The 12062-nt window shown below is 36.1% G+C and overlaps 1 protein-coding gene across 5 annotated transcripts in view; it reads left to right on the top strand.

Annotated features, from left to right (window-relative positions):
- Positions 1–12062, top strand: part of plpp1a (phospholipid phosphatase 1a) — a 195066-nt gene that overhangs the window by 51991 nt on the left and 131013 nt on the right. For 2 of the 5 annotated variants that reach the window (XM_028802612.2, XM_028802614.2), the window contains exon 2: positions 6870–7024. The exons of 2 other annotated variants lie outside the window; for them this stretch is intronic. In XM_028802612.2, coding sequence (XP_028658445.1) covers positions 6870–7024 — 155 coding nt within the window. Of the gene's footprint in view, positions 1–6869; positions 7025–12062 lie in introns of those variants that run through there. One more of the 5 variants, XM_051928040.1, reaches the window with a different exon arrangement.

Here is a 12062-nt window from a genome sequence, read left to right on the forward strand (position 1 = left end):
CACTAAAATGACATCAAGTCTAGTTTTGAAAGTCCCTGAAGTCCCACTGACTAACACACCACTTGGTAGCTTATTCCAAGTGTCTATTGTTCTTTTTGTGAAGACAAACTTGCTAACATTTGTGTAAAATTTACCTATTAGTTTCCAACTGTGTCCCTGTGATCTTGTTGAACTCATTTTAAAGTAACAGTCTGGATCCACTGGACTAATTCCCTTTATAATTTGAAACACTTAAATCATGTCTCCTCGTAATCTTCTTTTGCTTAAACTGAAAAAGCTCAGCTCTTTTAATCTTTCCTCATAACTCTTCCCCTGTAGACTTGGAATCAACCTTGTAATTGTATGCACTTAGTTAATTATTTCCTTTCTTTCATACTTGCTCATAAATCCATCTTTTTTCAGGAGACACTGAATTAACCTGATAGTTTTTTGGTTAGAACAGTATGTGTTTAGAACTCCAGCTTAGTCCAGAGCACAACAAGTTCACAACTGTTTATCATTCTCAATAGAAATGACAGCTGATGCTTAGAAATGAATGGTTGCCAATGAAAAGTTAAAGAAAACAAATTGGTTTTTAGTCTGGATTTGAACATTGATAAAGAGAATGCCATTCAAACATGTAGGAAGAGAGCTGGGTCCATATGTCCAAAAAATGTTTAACTGTGTTTTAGAACAGATGACTCCATTGTCTAACAGGCTTATATGTTGTGAGCAGCATAGTTAAGTAGACTGAGGCACCGAAGATAACAACTTTATGGGTCAGTAGCTGAGTTTTGAAGATGATTCAATATTTAAACAGGATGCCAGCTGAAATTATCAATCTGAGGAATAATAGATAATTAATATAGGCCTAGTATTTAGTATGGCTGTCTGAATATGCTGTAAACTGTCAAATGTTTATGCAATGAACATTAAAAAGGGAGTTGATGATTTTGAATGAGAATGTGTAATCTCTACCAATAATGGCACAATTGGTGGTGCAATTCATGGAAGCTTCAGTATCACCCAACCCATACTAATGTTATTTGTGAAGTGTAAATCAGCTGGCTAGTTCAATTATAGCCGCTGTTATTATTTACACATAATTTTGGCTAACGAAAATGCAAATCTACAATGTAGTATGCCAATGAGCATTGTAGGTCTCCTCCTGGCTATGAATTGAACTTATTTTGACTGAGTATGCAGCCTTGAATGGACTTGACTCTCAGTCTAAGATGAGTCCTCACTCTGTTAAACACTGATTTGTACAGGTATGTCAGAAAAAGAGTGGATGCCTGAGTACTACTGTTACCACAATGATTTAATTTTGCTGCATGCCTTTACATCTGATCACCTCTTTGCTTGGATTTTTACTGCATGCTCTATTGGTTTGTCATTAAGTATATGGATAATGAGAGACACAGAAACAACTATGGAAGTTATGGTATCATACCACTGCACTTTTAATATCACAGAACTGAGTATTTAAGTTGTTTGAAGTTACAAAAAAAACAAAACTTTGCCCTCAGAATATTAATTAAACTAAAGCTAAAATAAAATAGTAAAAATAAAACAATTTAATAAAAAAAGGAATAACTTTGATACATGATTGTGTATAAATTTATCTGAAAGTCTGGTAGTGCCTATTTTCCTAGCTTATCTGAAATGTGCATCACATCTGAACAATTTACTAGGTGCAGATTTAACAATTCTTTTTCCGCTGGAGCACAATGATCCGATTAGGACCATTTCCTTTTCAAAACTGGATTTGAAAGCTTGCTAAAGTCTGGTTACGCCCATGCTTCCTGAACAGCAGGGCTTGGGTCTGCAGTGGCGCATGTTTGTTTTACTGTATTTAGAGAAATGATAACAACTTTATATTGCTTTGGCTGTAGCAGTGACATAGAATTTTATTACTGAATAAAGCATGCATTACATGTGTGCTTATAGTTGTGATACTGGGAAGCGAGACAGTATATCTGACTGGTATAGATGAAATGGGAGGAGTACTTGTAGAGTGCGTGGCTGTAGCCTAAACCTAAGACACTAAATTTGGGAAAGCTCATCTTCAGAAAGTTTTCAACATAATGGCGCTTTTAGTGCTGGTTAAGTTTAGTATTTAATAATCATAGTGGATATTGCCTCAGCAGCATAAAGTTAATAATATGAGTGTGATCTCTGAGGGTGTGCCAGTGCACCCTGTCATTCCAGTCAGGTGAGAAGCGACAACAAAGGAAGAAATCTTAGATAGAAAAGATGTTAATAAGTTGAAAGTGCAATATAAAATAAGCAACCTCTAGATCTGATAGTTTGGTAATTTGAAAATGAAATTAGATAAAAACCAGTAGGGTAAACATCAGGGACAGTGATTGTGTGTTGTTATTTTGTAAGTAGGGTCTTATTGAATTCACAAGAGACATTTTAGTTGTGTGTGATAAAGAACTGTGGTTCATTCTTTACAGTTCCTGATTACAGAACAGTTGACTTTCAACTGATGTCGCTTATAAATTTTAAATTGCTTCTTCTCATCTTCACATGAATTAAAATGTCACACGGGATTACAGTACATATTAATAGGAGGGTGTGGATATCTCAAATGCTTTGCATGAAATTGATGGACTGGAATGCTTTCAGTTCACAGTTTAATCTCCTTGCACTACACACCCCTCTCCTGAGTTGTGTTTCCATTCGAAAGTGGCAATATAGAGAGCATCGGGCATGAAAAACCACAATCACACAAAAGGGAACGGGGTCAGCAGTAGGAAAAAGCATAAGAAGTGCTATGATAAATGATAAAATAAATCAATAGGTAAAATAAAGAAGAGAGTAGTTATAAATAATGATGGCAGGTATTTCATGACTTAATGTATCAGAAAATATGTCAAATATAATGGTGATTTTTGTATCAGAATCATCTACGACTGCAATGCTGCAGTTTCACTTGACTTAAATAACAAATATTTTAGGCATTTCTGATGAACATTGTTATTTTTGTGGAAGTAATCAACAACATCTGAGGCATCCTGAACTGTTTCTGGTTAGTGTCAGAGTACTAAGTGAATAAGAACTTAAGCCATCAGGGTATTTTTTAAGAGAAGCAGGAGGACTCAGGAGAGAATTGAAAGTAGATTTGATGAGGATTCCACTTTCAAGATCCACTAAGCTATACACACAACCCCAGTTAGACCTATCAGACTGTTTGCTCAGCTGTAGTGCCCCAACTGCAAACAGTATAAAACCACACTAAAAAAAGCATCTCTATGTCAGAAAAAGAGGACGTGTGGGTAGGCAGGTCAGTGCTCTAATATACCACTGCATGAAGACCTGCAAAGGTATCACATTAAGTCTCAATATTTTCTACTCATTTTCTAACAAACCTAACTGAGTTTGTTGTGTTTTTAAAGGAAATCTAATATTTTAAAATCCCAAGTGTTGTTTTAATGGTTCTCTGTATTAGTTAAAGCATGCAAAGTTGTACTGTTAGGCTAAAACATACCTGCAAATTTATGAGACTATTTTCACTCAAGAACGCAGGAGTAGACAGCATTTATTAATTCTGTCTCCTCATTTTCTGTGCAAATGAGCTCTTGGACACTAAATAACCTTATTTTTAATAGGAATGATACATTTGTTTTTTTAATAACCCTCCTATATCACAAAACTTCACAATGAGTCTGTCACCTCATATGCCACTAAATCTTCTGAAAAATTCTTGTAACAGAAGCCTAACCCAAATCTGCACAGCATGTTGGGAACCATGTGACTGATGGTAGTTGTGTATGAAAATATGTCGTCACCCCCAACCCCCTTTTTTCTTCTAAACTGGAAACAGCTACCTTTCCACTTGATTGCATTGAGACTGCAATCAGATCTAATTTATTTTTATAATTTCATATAGTATTTGGTATTAGGAGATTGGTCAGATTAAAAACCAGCAGATACTGTTCTTGCCATCCATATGTCATTCTCAAGGTGGGAATACATGTCTGGGGTAGGGCTGAAGCAATGGTCTATGATATCGTTCATCGCCAATTGGCTGATCACGTCATCAATGTGAACAAAAATTGACGATTGACTTCATACATTTGCAGAAATTTCCTCAAAGCGCCAAACTGTAGCTATCACATTTTTTTTTTTAATCTTGCATGCCTCCCAAGAAAACTGTTAAGCAGTCTTATTTGCAGCAGGAGTCGGGTTACATTCCTGTGCTATGCATCATGGCCCGTTTTTTGTTTGTTAGAGTGGATGGAGGAGCAGAGTAGATGAACACTAATATAGAGACAGGGGATTGGCCAACCCTTACACGGACTCCTGGTCTGATTGGACACTGTAAATGGCTAGTCCGCGGCACAGCACGGCAAGTAATGCTGACTTCAAGTTGACGTTTCTCTTGCTTGATGAGTCATTAAATTTTGTTTGTAGGCATATGTAACAGGGCTTGGTACATAGGCTGCAGAACCTGGGGGACCACCCAGACGTGGGTTACTTTTAATATACCATTATAAATGAGCCAGCAATTTCAGTGAAATTGAATTTGTTTCCTTTTGTAAAAATAATAACAAAACACTGCCGTTAAGCAACCAGTTAAATTCATGCTAGTGAGACAGAAAGAATGGTGTTCAGTATATTTTAAAGTGTTTACTAACAAAGGAACTATACTACTCATCAAGCAGCAGGAGTACCCTGTGGCTGAGAAGAGGTAGTCCAATCAGTGCATCTCTCACAGAGTTTGAATAGAAAGAGTGCAGTTATATTTATAGCGCTGCAGTGGTGCTCACAGGCTTCAAATGTCCATGGTTTCTTGCTCTTTACATTACTTTTTTAGGTCACTCACTATCCTTAAAATGACTGCTCGCTGTTGTCACATAAGTTGGAGTGCTTATCCCACATTGGCATTTTTCTCCTTTTCGAGAGTTCCCTTTAGCTGGCATTGAAATTGGCCATTTGCATTGTGAAATGCCAGCTCATACTCTTAAGTCACTGATCCCTAGGGTAATGCAACTTGCGAGCAACGTTATGCTTTTTTTGCAGCATGTCATTTGCATGCATGATAAGAAAAGGAAAAATATGTGCTATATCCAAGCCGCTATCAAACAGAATGAAGTATGATTTTCTTTTTTTTTATATAATGCATCCCGAATTTTCCACAGTACATAAGTAGAGCAGCAAATTTGTAGTGTACAATTTCCACTCCAGTACCCGACCAACGCACAGGTGATGGTAATGAACATCGGCAATGTTTTGAAATGACAATGCGACTTTTAATACATTGCACAGTCCTAGTTTGGGGAGAACTTGTTAAAACATTTGTAGTGCATAGAAGTGAAATTCACCACTGAAAAGGCTTCACCCACAGGGTTTCTTCCTAGAAACTCATCCTCCGTTTCCTACAGTCCATGCACTTAAAATGTTCCAGGGTGCAATGTCCCATTTTAACCCCTCTATTAGACAGATATGTAACATGATCATTAAAGGACTGAGAGAGAGCAAATGACCTGACGCTGAGAAAAAATAAAAATAAAATTGCTGTTATCCACTCAGGAACTCAGTAACTGAAGCTTGATGTTTTACTTAAATATCTTACTGTCATTTTGACTATTGCATCACTACTTGGCATAACAACAGCAAATATTGTAGTGTTTAGAGAATATTGCATAGGTATTGCGTCTTAGAATGCTGCAACTATATGCTGGTATAGCCATTTTAACATACAGTACATTAGTAGTTATTTTAGACATGCAGTCAGAAGGTAGATGCTGTGCATCCTCATATGTGGTTCTACTGCAGTCATGTCAGTGTCATCAGGAACATTTTGGGTGTACTGTACAGAAATCTGTATCTTCTGTGAACTCCTCATTATCAACTGGATCACTGGATGTGACAACACCGTTTAGTTCAAATACGTATTTTACAATTAATTTTTCACTAACATAAGATGGCAATTCTTTGAACCGGAAATTGGCTCTTACTGTATCGTAATGATGAGCTACAGAAACCACATCCAGCCAGCAGCAATGCATCGTTCACCTTTACCACTAGCACAGTGACGTCTTTGTATGACAATGTATAACCTTGTTTCACAGAATGGTTTTTCCCCGTACAACAGATTGTTTATTTTTAACACATGACACTCATTTATTTTTAACCGGGTTTATTTTTAGGAGACTCTTCAGCCATGGAAGGTTTATCCACTGTAACCACAAATTTGCGGTCAGTTGGACAAAGTTAACAAGAGCACTATGGCTCTTTGATGTTTAAATCACCGCCCTTACTTTGAGCTCTGCCTTCATGCAGCACTGGATTGGTTTAGAAATGTCACATCAGTGAACCTTCTAATTGTTCCCACCCTGCATTTAAGCCAGATTCACTAATGGCTGTCTCCAGACATATACTGTGTATTATACCTGCAGATACAGTGGGACTCCAGTGTCAGAATCAGAGAAACACTGTTTTATTTTCATGCCTTTGAGACAGGCCCGTGTGTATAATTAATAATTAAGAAAGTTTTTAAGAGCAACACCACGGACAATATGCTGTACAGTGCATTGAAAGCTCTAATATGCCGTATAGCACATTGTTCATTTTAATTTTCACTCTACTGACTTGGAGAGCCAGGCTGACATGGCCCTGAAATCTAAATTTTTCATTTCCTCTAGGCCCCAGTTGGAAGCTGATATGAATTGAATTACTCACATCTGCGTAAATGTTGTGTCATGTAAGAAGGTTTGTTAGTAAACTGTATATGTGTGCATTTGAAAAAGAAAATAACATTTTGTTTTTCAGCTTTTGCCATGTCTTGTGATGTGTAGTATTTTATATGCTATTTATGGTCTAGTGTACATTCAAAGTTAATGGTTGTGTTTTTATTTATTTACCCTTTCCTTTCACAGCTGGTTTGCCACTTGCAGTTCTTAACCTGGCCAAAATAAAACCGTATCAAAGAGGCTTTTTCTGTAACGATGACAGCATCAAGTACCCGTACCACCAAAGTACCATTACTTCCACTGTTCTTTATTCAGTGGGCTTTACACTCCCCATTTGTTCTGTAAGTAATACTGTTTAGTAGGCAACAGGGGACAAGCATGAGGTCTGTACACAGCATTTTGGAAAAAGGAGCTAGGGAGGTGATGTGAATAAAATATAAAAACAGTTTTGACAAGAACAGCTCAACATAACTTTTCAATCCCTGTTCATTTCAATATAATGAATCAATTGGATCTGGTGTTTAGAGTGATGTCATTAAAATTATGAATTTTTTTGTATTGCCTTATTAATCACTCCTTAAAATCATTTTTATTACCAAATTATCCATTGGCTCCTTTCTCCTAATCACAAAAAGCATGAATTATGCCAATATCCAAAGAATACAGACCTCTGTTGTCCTGCATGCACTTGCTTCTGTACACCAGATACAGTATACAACCATTTTAAGAAGGTCTGCAATTAGGGATTGTTCACGCTTTTCATTTTTTTTTCCAAGAATCCTTTTTATTTCTCTCTTTAGGCTGCTTTTTCCTTTTTTTTTTTCCTGCTTTCTCTTTGCGGCAGGGTCTCTATAAATAAAAAAAACCTAATTTACAAGCTGCAGGCTTGAGGAAATAGCTCTTTATATTCAACGGGTGGTATATGATTTTTTTTTTTTTCTCTTTTATTAACTTTCAGATGAGGTCACTTTTAATAGTTATGCAATGGCATTGAAGCGGTCAGTGGGGTAAAATGAGTTAGTGAATTAGTCAGTTTACAGGAAGTCAAGAATTATGAGCAAACCCCCTCCAGAGATTCTCTGATGTGTATACTTAATTGTTTTGTTCTGATATTTCCTGTTCAATAAATGGCACCACATAAGACACCCACGATTTATTGCACCTCTAGAATAAAAAAAAAGTGTCACGATGAACACAGCTTTTGGAAATAATACAAATGTGTTGTTTGGAAATTTCTCAGAAAATGTAATTACATCATGCTGTGGCTTTTCTTTTATGCATATAACTGAGGGAGCTGAATTGATTTTATTTATTTAGTTAGTTTTTTTGCAGAATCTTTTTTTATGTTCAATCTGTACTTCTCACTTTAGATAATCTATATCTTGACAGAGTTAATTATGGATTGCACAATAAAATCGTAGAAAATTTAACTTTCTACTTTTTCAAGTGTCTGGTAAACTGAAATAATCTCAGTATTGATTATTTAAGTCAGAGGTTTATATTTTTTCCTTTGGTTTACCAGCTGCAACTCTTGTTTTTTTTCTAAAATATAACACCCATATCTGTTACTGATATATGGTATAAATAAACATTTTCCACTATCAAGCAGTGCCATACTGTATTTTGTAAGTGTGGTTCAGGTTCTCTTTGTATTCAAGTGTATAAATAAAAACAAAAAGCACAGGACATTGGTAATATTATTTTCTTAGAAAATAATGGCAAAAATTAGTCCTAGACTGCAGTAGCACTTCATTCTTCATAACTGCTAATTACATCAAACTGACGCTACATTTATAAACTGGAGACGTTACCAGTTGCATTGATCTTTGCTTTCTAAAGAAGTTATTTTGCTGCAAGCTGAATGGCCCTCATTTGCCAGAGGTTGCACTTTCTTACAGGCTGCACACATCTTTATTTTCATTTAGATGCTGACCAACTGTTGATGATAATGAACAAACAAATATGAAACTGTAAACAAAATGCAAAGTTTCTACAACTATTTTTTATATACTAGCCACAAATAGAAAAATGTAAAAAAAATCTCTTGCCCTATGTGTACCGTTATCATCTTTCCTCTGTATTTGTGCGTGTCTGTGAATGTCTCTTCACCGACCCTTCCTCTCTTGAGCATGTTTCCTTAAAGCCTGCTTCTCAGATTCTGTCATTATTTTCGAGGCAGCTTTCTCACCGCCTATCTGGTTTTATACTTGCTGTCTTTAGGCAGCAACTCTCTTACCATGCTTCATGTGCCATTACTCCTCCTCATGTGTCTCACACTTGCACTTTCTCTTTCGTTGTGTCACCAAAGCCAAAATGACCAAACACACTGAAGCCAAGCTGACCAATCAGATTGCTCTCAGGGACTGGATACACAGATCTTAGTGTTTTATTATATAGATGTGTGAACAGTTGTGACTTGAAAGCCTGTGATGGGACACAGAAGAAAGAAAAGAAACATCTTTTCACTGAATACTTTTTAATGCATTCATTTCAAGCATATGTATCCTATCTTCTTATTCCTTCATAGCTATTCCCATTTTTATATAGGGCCACTATTTTTTTTTTGACTAGACTTCTCTAATAGAGGTTTCAGCATGATTGTTACGGCCAGATGCCTTTCCTGAAATGAACCCTCCCACTATTGGTGAAATGCTGTAATGATTCCCAAATGGCCACCCCTACCTTTCCCTGGAATGGAAAGGATAAAGTGTTTATATTCCTTCTCTCTATATAAAAAAGGGGAAACTTCATCAAAAAGAGATCAAAAGATCTGTGTGTTTATCTCAGATGGAATTAAAGAACTCTTCTGAAGAAGGATCCCTCTTTAAGATTCAGTGGCCAGATGGGGCATGTGTTCCAAACAGTAAGACAAGTCAATGTGAGCCGCTTAAGACTTGAGGATTCTCTATTTGTTCTCCCTTAGCTTTATCCTGTTCATATATACACATCGAGCTTTACATTTTATAACACAGTGCGAGACCTAAAATTAAGTAAAAGCTTTCTTGGTATATTGTTGCTTCTCAAAACCAAGGTAGACTATTTAGCATGATGCAAGGTAAAACCACTTCAGTACATACTACAAAATTTAATGTTACATAAAGCTGCGGTGGGCTGGTGCCCTGCCTGGGGTTTTCCTGCCTTACGCCCTGTGTTGGCTGGGATTGGCTCCAGCAGACCCCCCGTGACCCTGTAGTTAGGATATAGCGGGTTGAATAATGGATGGATGGATGTTACATAAATTATGCTCCTCATCACTTTATTTATACATAAAATGAATTCAGTATTTGTTTTATTTTCATTACCTCTATTTAATACCATGGCTCGTTAAGAACATCAAGATGTATCTCTGTTGTTTTTGCACTGAAGTGTTGTGTTTTCAGAGGTCAATATACATTTCAAGACACATTGAAAGAGGAAGCAGTTCTTGTCCCTGTAATAACATTCCTGTAACTGTCACGGTTATTGAAAAATCGTTAACCACTGAAACTGAAAGCTGCCCAAATGTTCATGTTTTTGCTTTGTAAAGCACGAAGCTGACCCTAAATGTCATCTTAGCAAGATTCAGTGCTGAAAGTGAAGGAATTTTAAATACAGCAGGATAAAAACAAATATTTAGCATGAGAAAAAAAAATACTTAAAATACCACAAATTTCTATTTTACATCTAAAAATATGTGTGTAATAATAAGGATGATGATATTAAATTGTTTCAACCAATGCCTTATTTAAAGATAGGGATGATGTTGGACTGTTCCAATGCACTTTTTGTCCAATTGTTAAAAAATAATACAGAACCTAAAACACTGTGGAAAACCTGCTACTGAATAAAGTATGGCATGACTCAATAGTGGAAATAATTCCATCTTGTTTAAAAGAGAGTGTTGCTGGAGATATGATTTCTTTTCACTTAATATAAAAATTCTGTGTAAATAGCATATTCACCCGTCTGTTCTTGTAGCATTATTTGATATATGCCTCTGTCTTGTTAACACCCATGTCAAGGAGATGTATACAATCTAATCTTTATTTCAGCAGTGAATCATCCAATCAAAATATTCCCATTGAGCCTATGTTTCACAGATTTCCTTGACACATTATGAAAGTGTACTATAAGGAAACACAAAACTAGAAAAGCACCTACTGATTTTTCATTTTGTCAAGTGTTAACTCTTTAGTACACACATTATTTGTGGTCACCTAAAGTCATACACTAACTGGATTAATGATCATAGTTAATCATATTTTTCTCTATGATCCTCACAAATTCTTGCTAACTTCACATTTAAAATAGCATGTTAAGATGAGTAATAGAGAATTTAATAGAGAAATTGATTTCTACAGTGTTTTCCCCACATAGCTCAGGTCTGTACTCTAAGCCATAAAAGGCACATCTGAGATTTGATGTGGCTTGTGTGAATTTGCACTTTGTTTCTTTGTAATATGGAAAAATAAGGCTGAAGAAAATGCCGAACAGTTGTCAAAATTCCAACCTGGCGTTATCTTTCAGGTCAGACGATATCTATTCATTGTCTCCCTTAGTTATTCTTTGGCCAAATCAAATGTTACAAATAGGCACGAACTGTGAATTCACGCAGTCATGGGTGGCCAGAGGGATGAAAGGTGAGAGCCAGTAGTCTGCCTCCTTTTGTGATAATAGGGGAAGCAATGTTTACTTTGGTGGATGATGGGTGGAGAGGTTACAGGGTTTTCTTTATTTTTGTAAAATGTCCTGCTTTTTGACCTTGCTTAGCCCTTTAACCTATTCCTTCAAACTCCTGCTACTTTTTTTTTAAACAGTTCTTCTTTTGCATGTTGTTTTATCAAGAAAGTGTGAATAGATCTCTAACAGTGTTGAGAAGAACTCAAAGTTCAATTTCACAGTGTTGTGGTAATCAGATCATCTGAGTGGTACTTCACATGTTTTTCAAGCATAGGAAGTGTATATTGGGGACATATGAGGGGAAATTGATCTTCCATTTTATTAACAGTTAACTTGAACAGAAGCCACAGTTTAATGTTTTTACAACTTGGATTTTAAAGCCAGCAAAAAAAGTTAAATTCTCTAGAATGTGCTCATCATCTGTAAATTTCATTTATCAGATAAATGAACAGATATTTTGGTAAGTATACTTGGAAGCTGCAGCAGCTTGGATCATAGTTAATGTGTGTAGGTTGCATTTTAACCCAAAAGTGATACAAGATTTATAAAAAGCTGGTCATTTAAAGTTTAAGTCATTACTGTATGAGAAAAAAGAATGCAGATTTTTGATATGTTTTCCTTTGTCATATGAATGGTTGGGGTGGTATGGAGACACAATGGTTAATGCTGCCGCACTGATCCAAAGTGAATCCTGAGCTTGGCCTTTATCCACATGGTTTT

This window comes from Erpetoichthys calabaricus, chromosome 5, assembly GCF_900747795.2.
Source record: "Erpetoichthys calabaricus chromosome 5, fErpCal1.3, whole genome shotgun sequence".
NCBI lineage: Eukaryota > Metazoa > Chordata > Cladistia > Polypteriformes > Polypteridae > Erpetoichthys > Erpetoichthys calabaricus.